Below are 8,405 nucleotides of genomic sequence, written 5' to 3'. Positions count from 1 at the left end.
ACACACACTCCCACATGCACCCCCTCACAGACTTAATTCACTCTGCACTCACTACACACACATACACTTTCTCACACTCACGACCCCCAACCCAGAGACAGACAGACAGACAGACACACACACACACACACACACACACACACAGACAAAGACCCACATGCACACATATATTTTGTGGGGTGAATTTGTACTTGCAGAGTTACATTGTACTTTGCTCAAAAACTGCATGAATTCATATAAAAGTCCATTATCTCACTTTTTAGATTAGAATCAATCTAAACATCATGGCATAGACAGAGAACACAGGGGGCTGACACCTTCAACATATTGTCTAGCTATCACCATTGTTAACAGCTAACTGGAGAATGCAACTTTTTTAAAAAGGTTTTGTGATTTACACATGAAAGAAGTGAAACTATAACTGTATTCAAACAGATGAAAGACTTAACAGACAATCAATTTTTCAATGTATAATTTTAGTTACATCACACTGTACATGTTTGCTATAAATTCTGTGTGTTAGGATTGAGCCCTCCACAATCACCTGATGAAGGAGCGTCGCTCCGAAAGCTAGTGTGCTTCCAATTAAACCTGTTGGACTATAACCTGGTGTTGGTGTTTTTTAACTTTGTACACCCCAGTCCAACACCGGCACCTCCAAATCATGTAGTAACTCATTAAGCCTACTGGGTCAGCACTTTACAAACCTGCAACCTCTGCTGTCTAGAAGGTCAAGGGGAGCAGATGCATGGGAACATCGCTGTCTGCTAGTTTGCCCTCCAAGCCATTCTCCGTCCCAAGATGGAAATATTTGATTTGGTCTATTACTGTCACACATTCCTGGGTACAGTGAAAATTTACATTCAGGTGATAGAACAGAGCGAGGGATACTATGTTACGGCTGCAGGGATGGTGCATAAAGGATGAGATTAACATTAAATGGGGCAGCTCGGTGGCTTAGTGGCTAGCACCGCTGCCTTGCAGCTCCAGGGTCCCAGGTTTGATTCCAGCCTCAGGGCGACTGTCTGTGTGGAGTTTGCACATTCTCCCCGTGTCTGCGTGGGTTTCCTCCGGGTGCTCCGGTTTCCTCCTACGGTCCAAGGATGTGCAGGTTAGGGTGGATTGGCCATGCTAAATTGTCCATAGTGTCAGGTACATTAGTCAGAGGGAAGTGGCTCTGGGTGGGTTACTCTTCAGAGGGTTGGTGTGGATTTGGTGGGCCTGTTTCCACACTGTAGGAATCTAATCTAAATTCAAAATTTGAGAGGTCCATTCAGAAGTCTAATAGTGGCAGGGAAGATGCTGTTCTTGAACCTGTTGGTACATGGGTTTAGGCGTTTGTATCTTCTGCCTGAAGGAAGAGGTTGGAAGAGATTATGACCTTGATGATGTTAGGAGACAGTGAGGTCTGCAGATGCTGGAGATCAGAGTTGAGAGGGTGTTGCTGGAAAAGCACAGCAGGTCAAGGCAGCATTCCATGAGCAGGAAGGGCTCTGGCTTGAAGCACCGATTTTCCTGCTCATGGGATGCTGCCTGACCTGCTGTGCTTTTCCAGCAACACACTCTCATCTTTGATGATGTTGGTTGGCTTCCCGAGGCTGCAATAAGTGTAGATGGAGTCATTGCGCGATGGACTGGGCTATATTACCATTACTGTATATCACCGTCCCTTCACTGTCACTGGATGGAAAGCCAGAACTGCCCCCTCTATCAGCAGCGTAGGTGAACAGCTACACCACATGGACTGCAGGGGCTCAAGAAGGCAGCTCATTCTCCCGAGGAACACAGAGGCAGACAATAAATGCTCAGCCAGCAAAGCAAACATTCCGTGAAATCATCGCAAAGAAAGGTCAAACTGTGACTGCCGGCTCCGTGCACTTTCCGTCCGTTAGTTTCAGCACATCCTCCTTCGTTGCTGATAATTCAATCACTGCACTCACGTCCCAGTCAAAGGGCTGTGGGCTCACATCCCACACAATACAGGCTTCAGCCCAAGATTGAGGCTCACAACACAGATTATTTGATCGTTCTTACATTGCTGCTTACGGGAGCTGGCTGTGCATAATCTGCCAAACCTGCAGCACTTGGGGTGGCACGGTGGCTCAGTGGTTAGCACTGCTGCCTCACAGTGCCAGGGACTCGGGTTCAAGTCCCGCCTCGGGCAATTGTCTGCGTGGAGTTTGCACATTCTCCCCGTGTCTGCGCGGGTTTCCTCCGGGTGCTCCAGTTTCCTCCCACAGTCCAAAGATGTGCAGGTTAGGTGAATTGTCCATGCTAAATTGCCCAGTGTTAGGTGCAGAGGTAAACGTAGGGGAATGGGTCGGGGGGCGGGGTTACTCTTCGGAGGGTCAGTGTGGACTTGTTGGGCCGAAGGGCCTGTTTCCACACTGTAGGGAATCTATTCTAATCTTGTTACAATAACGATGCTTCACTGAAGTACTTAATTGGCTGCAAACTGCTTTAGGACCTGATGGGCGCTAGATAAATGGGCAGAAGTATAACAGAGGATGTTGGAAATCTGAAACAAACTCCGAGAATGCTGGGGGAGCTGAGCGGGTCCAACAGCAACTCCGGAGAATGAAATGTTTCAAGACCAATGATCCTTTCTGCAGAAGTTTGGGGGGGGTGGGGGGGGGTGGAGACTTGGTAGAAGTCTTCAAAATCACGGGGGGGCGCTGGATAGATAGAGAAACCTGCCAGTAGAAGGATTGAGAACTAGAAGGCACTGATTTAAAAAGGGATTTACAAAAGAAGCAAATGCGACGCAAGAGAAAGCTTTCTGTTACATGTGGAATTCACTGCCTGGGGATGTGGTGGAGGCAGGCTCGATTGAGGAATACAAGGGGACAGGGACAATTACTTAAACAGGAACAATGTGCAAGGGTATGGGGAAAAGGGAGGAGATCGGCACAATGTAATGAAGCTCGCTTCGAGAGGCTGTGGAGCCCCGACGGGGCTGAATGGTCTCTTCCTGAGAGATTCCGGGAATGAGGAAGAGTGAAATCAATGGTTGGTTAACTGCAAGTGAGAATGCACCATTCCGAAAGACCACGCTCCTAGCTAGCTAAAGGAAAAGGGAATAAAAAAGTGAGGCCAAGGCACGGGGGTACAAAGCATCGTGACAATAGTTCATGGAGTGATGGGAGTGGGTGTGTGCACCCAAAACACCAGCAATCTAAAGATGTGCCAATTAGGTGGACTGACCACACTAAATTGCCCACAGGGTCCAGAGATGTGCAGGTTAGCTGTGTGGGATATAGGTAAATTAATGTTATTTCTGCAATTATAAGTTTTGATACAGAGTAAATGAACTCACATCAGTGTGTAATTGTTTCAGCCAAGAGCTGAGTCAACAAGTATGGGGACTATGTGGAGGAAATACATAATTGTTTACGTCTCAGCTAAAAATGGTATGTCAGCATGAAACGTGATTACAAAACAATGGGTAGATGTATGGGTGAATAGATAAGAAGTTGTAAGGGGATGACCTCGGCTTGTATAACAGTAGGTAAGAACATCTGTTTCCCACTTGTATGGAGACACAGGAACAAACCCTAATTAAAGAGGTCATGAAGGTCAGAGCGGCCTCCAGAGAGACCCAGATGGAAGGAATAGATACTGATAAAGAAACTATATGCCTAACGATGACCTGCAGTGGGAATGACGTCAAACCACCTTATGGGGCCAGAGATAGGCATTTGTCATGGACAAGGCCAGATAAACAGAAGTTGTGGGATCAGTCTTAGGGAAATGGGGGGGGGGGGGGCAAACAATGAAATGAGAAAAAATATGTAGGGACTCGAATTGTATAAATTTCGAGAGTTTGTTGAATTTGATGTGTATTTGTCCTCTGCCTTCTCTGGTATTAGACATTACACCCACTTGCAAGTGTACAAATAAAGGACACTATTGATTCAGATTTTTGTCTCGGACTGCAATTATTGAAGTGAGTGAGCTTTGTTTCTCACAGCTGGATTAGGCATTGAAATGCAAGGTTACAGGGATGGGGGCGGGGGAGGGATCTGGGTGGAATGCGCTCCGGAGGGTTGGTGTGGACTCGATGGACTGAGTGGCCAGCTTCCACACTGTAGGGATTCAATGATTGCTGGGGCCCAGTGTGCTCTCTGCATATTTTAATACCTCTGAAACCTTACGTAAACAATGCTGGTGATTTGTGTCAGCTTATGTTCAGGATAGGTCCCAGAAGGCTACCTACAAAACTAATCCTGGCCCACGCAGCCATCACCGACACAGTCACACTCCTGGCAGCGGAAGGACGCTTACCTGAAAAGGGCCACTTTAAAATAGTCATAATTAGTGTGGGCTCGCCCCTCACCTTCCTGGCACCTGCTGGGGTGGGCTCAAAGATCTTGGCCTGCATGTCGGAGGGGAGGTTGGCGTAAATGGGTAGAACCAGCAGCTCGGCAATCTTGGAGCCCAGGCGACGGCATCGCTCCTGCAACATCTCGCACGTGGTCTCGATTTCCTCCTGTACAAGAAGGCACTCCATCACAAGGGGTGTGTGCGGGGGGGGCAGGGGTCAGCACAAAGCATAGGGGCCCAGCCGTCGGCGGCTTTGCCTCAACGCAGCGAGTGCCCGGGCACCGGGAATAACACGAGGAACGACACGGAGCGTCAGCTCGGCTCGGCTCGGTTCGGTTCAGCCAACACGCGGCGGTGAGATCTGCACAGCTGAACTGATTGGCCAGTGGCCAGCCGCGGGATGGATCTGGTCAGCCCAGCCCGAGGGGATCCCGGCTGAGTGACCGGCCCCGTGACCTCCTTACCTGACCGGTGAGGAACACCAGAATGTCGCCGGGAGCTTGAGTGACGTGAATCTGCAGGACAGAAACCACGCAGGCTTCCAGATAGTCCGCTTCAGGGGCCTAAGGGGAGAGAGCAAGGGGAACCTGTCAGTCAATACAAATATCTACTCGGGCTTCTGTGCTGAGAGAGGGGCATTTGAGCTTGGGAGGACCCACTGTCGTCCAGGGGCTCACGTGTGCTACCTTCGCCTGGGGTCACCAGCACAGGAGAGGTGAAGCCACATCGTCTTTATCCTCCTGGGACCACATGCTGCCTGTTAACGTCAAGCCCACAGCTGCTCCCCCCCACCAGCCTCCCGAGGGAGATCTCAGGCGATGCCACAGACGAGGGATCCAGCCTGGCATCTCTGCGATCTGCTGGCATCAGTCACACTGATCAAGCGTCAGAGACCGGAACTATGAAGACTGTCACGCCGCTCCGACCTTTCGTATCCTGGGACAGCACAACACAGAGACCACACTTTCCTCGCCCTCCACCGCGCCCCAATCCAGGTGACATTATTCAGAAATCTTGGAGAGCACTGGAGGTCACTCAAGCCATGGGGCCTATGCTGGCTCTTTGAGAGAGCCACCCACATTATTATTGCTTTATTCACCATTATTATTCATTGTGATTTCTTGTTATTAGTGTCCTTCCTCGGTCTCATACCAGACCCCTGCACGTTTTCAGTCCCTTTCTTCTGAAGTAAGATTTAAAGCAATTCTGCCTCTTAGTTCCAATCCACAGCAATTCCCCCTCTCTCCCCACTGAGGCATTTCTCTCAGTCTACTCTTTGTCATTCACCTCAAACCCACTGGTTACTGACCTGATGAAAGGGGTGAGGGGACCTCCTTAACAAAAACCCTTCATCGCTTGGGCATAAGGAGGATGGGCCCAGATTCTCTCATCTCTCCCCTCCATTGAAGCTCTTCATCACTAGCAAGTCTCCTCAGCTCGTACCCCAGGGCCCTGACATCCGCATCCTACGCCCGGCCGGTGAACACTCCCAGGTCAACCCCGCAGTTTATCAAGCGGGAACCGTGCCGCACACTGTTCACGAACAATCGCCCCCGCGTGCTGCTTTTGTGGCCAGCGAGTACCAACACGCTCCACAGAACCCGGCACGGTCATCAGTCGGGCACAGCTCGTTCATCACCCACTAGAGAGGGAAGGAGCTGGCAACGTCAGCTCCAGCTGCACCTCCACCCACCCCATGGAGGACTCTGGACGGACATTTCCCCCGAAATGCCCCACACGGTCCTGGTACCTTGGTGTAGTAAATATCAACGGGGAACCGTCGCCCCGGGATACGAAAGATCGGAGCATCGTCGAAAAATGTCGAGAACTTCTCAGTGTCCAGCGTGGCGCTCGCAATCAGGACCTTCAGGTCAGGGCGGAAGCGGGAGATGTCTTTAATCAGCCCGAAGAGAATGTCAGTGTGAAGTGTTCGCTCGTGGGCTTCGTCAATGATCACCACGCTGTGAAGACAGACAGACAGACAGCACACATCAGCCAAGACCATGCAGCAGGGGAAAGGTTACCCTGCACCCTGAGCACATGGTTGGGAAGTGCCCAGCACCCCGTGCACACACACGGGGCATAACTCCGCACTGTACGAATGCACCCATGTGTTACCCAGCACGGCACAAACATGCTTAAATTATCCAGCATCACGCAAACACACACCCACCCACCCATTACACAGATTCTGCATGTATCCCAGCACCATCCGAACACACACACACACCCCAGCACTGCGGGAACATGACATTCGGAGTTTGCCAGACTGAAGAAAGCTCTATCCTATCATTCCCGACGTATTGTAAGGTTCTGTGACGCTCAGTAACAACCACGCTCTCTCATGTGGGAACCTCGCTCACCTATATCCAGCCAAGTCTGGCTCCGTGAGGAATTCCCTCAGCAGCATCCCATCTGTCATGTATTTTAGCACCGTCCGCTCTGAGGTGCAGTCTTCAAACCGGATACTGTAGCCGACCTGGAGAGTGACGCATGCAGGAGTCAGATGGCCACCCCCTTTGAATGCTCACAACGCAATGAAGTACTCAACTCATGACCACTCCTCACATAATACCCTCTCTCAACCCCTGCCTCTGCTCCTATTCCCAGGGTTACTTTTCTGCACTGACTAACACTCCCACTCATCTCCCATCCAGCATTGTTGATGGATCATGGCAGTTGTCAGCCATAAGGCTTTTGAGTCCTGTTCTGTCATTAACGTGGAGATTCCCCATCTTTCCCCTCACCGCTACAGTCTTGCTTTGGCCCCTTACCCCTCAGTACTCAATGCTCACCAAAACCAACCAGTTAAACACGAAAGCGATAAATTCAACTTGCATTAATTGTTCTGGAGGCTTTTTAAAATGCATTCTCGCCACCTGTCTTTCCCGCTTCTCATGCCCTGCATTCTTTTCATTGCTCGCTGGCCCCCTCTTCCGCTCTCATTATGCCTGTTCATTCCCCCCCCACCCCGATGGTCCAAACCTCTCCCATCACACTGTCCCACGGCTCAGTTTCTTTTCTCTCTCGGTGCCACAGATGAACAGCTCACCTCATTTCCCAGCTTGACCCCGATCTCCTGCGCCACTCGGGCGGCCACGCTCATGGCTGCCACGCGCCGAGGCTGCGTGCACCCGATCTTCATCCCCCCAGCCGTGTAGCCCTGCAGAGACAGTGTCGGAAACTCAACACCGGATCATCAGGGAACAAGTGCGGAGCAAAGCTCCAGCGAGGTGCTGGAATGAACCAGCTCAGGGCTGCAACGCAGCCGAGCTGCAGGTAACACGAGCTGCACTTTTAACCAAACAGAGGCGGGGGGGGGGGCTCGAGTGGGTAGAGGGCATCTGATTTGATACTCCATTGATGTCGGTGATGAACGTTAGGCAGTGTGCAAATCTGACAATCCACCTGAGCCCATGGAATGACTGCCCTGTGACTCAGCCCAGTATTTCAGAGGGTGAAATATTCAAATGGGATCCAATTGACAAGAGCATGTGTCGCATAAAGCCTTACTTTTTGCACATACTAATATGTGCAGCATGGTGGCTCAGCTGTCAGCACTGCTGCCTCTCAGGGCCAGGGACCCAGGGACGATTTCAGCCTCGGGCGACCGTCTGTGTGGACTTTCTCCCCTGTTCTGCGTGGGCTTCCCCTGGCTGCTCCAGTTTCCTCCCAAAATCTAAAGATGTGCAGGTCAAGGTGAATTGGCCATGCTAAATTGTCCACAGCGTTCAGGGATGTGTAGATTGGGTGCATCAGTCAGGGGTAAATGTCGGGGGATGGGTTTGGGTGGGTTACTCTTCAGACGTTTGGTGTAGACTTGTTGGGCCGAAGGGCCCGTTCCACACTGTTGGGATTCTAATTTATAAATACCAAGAAGATTGCTGTAACCACAGGGCCATCTCATTCCTTAGCGCCACTGGTCTGGGTTTCTCTCGGGTCACGCTTAAGGTGGGGGGATGCATGTGTACAATGAGCGGTCAGGGGTGGGTGGAGGAGGCGGGAAGAAGAACAGTATTTAAAAGGCACCTGGACGGGTTTATGAATAGGAAAGGTTCAGAGGGATATGGGTCAAATGCTGG

At 50.8% G+C, this 8,405-nt stretch overlaps 1 protein-coding gene across 1 annotated transcript in view; it reads right to left on the bottom strand.

The window, feature by feature from the left end:
* Positions 1-7,505, bottom strand: part of LOC122546576 (pre-mRNA-splicing factor ATP-dependent RNA helicase DHX16-like) — a gene marked incomplete at its 3' end in the record, with an annotated part of 10,023 nt that extends 2,518 nt beyond the window's left edge. Inside the window, exons 1-5 of the mRNA XM_043685261.1 lie at positions 7,376-7,505; positions 6,687-6,802; positions 6,074-6,284; positions 4,788-4,886; positions 4,337-4,489 (exon numbers count right to left, since the gene is read on the bottom strand). Of these exons, the coding sequence (XP_043541196.1) occupies positions 4,337-4,489; positions 4,788-4,886; positions 6,074-6,284; positions 6,687-6,802; positions 7,376-7,468 (672 nt within the window). The remainder of the gene's footprint in view (positions 1-4,336; positions 4,490-4,787; positions 4,887-6,073; positions 6,285-6,686; positions 6,803-7,375) is intronic.
* Between the last annotated feature and the right edge of the window lie 900 nt (positions 7,506-8,405).

This window comes from Chiloscyllium plagiosum, unplaced genomic scaffold (genome assembly GCF_004010195.1).
Source record: "Chiloscyllium plagiosum isolate BGI_BamShark_2017 unplaced genomic scaffold, ASM401019v2 scaf_27908, whole genome shotgun sequence".
Taxonomy (NCBI): Eukaryota; Metazoa; Chordata; class Chondrichthyes; order Orectolobiformes; family Hemiscylliidae; genus Chiloscyllium; species Chiloscyllium plagiosum.
This window is presented reverse-complemented; position numbering and strand designations above follow the sequence as displayed.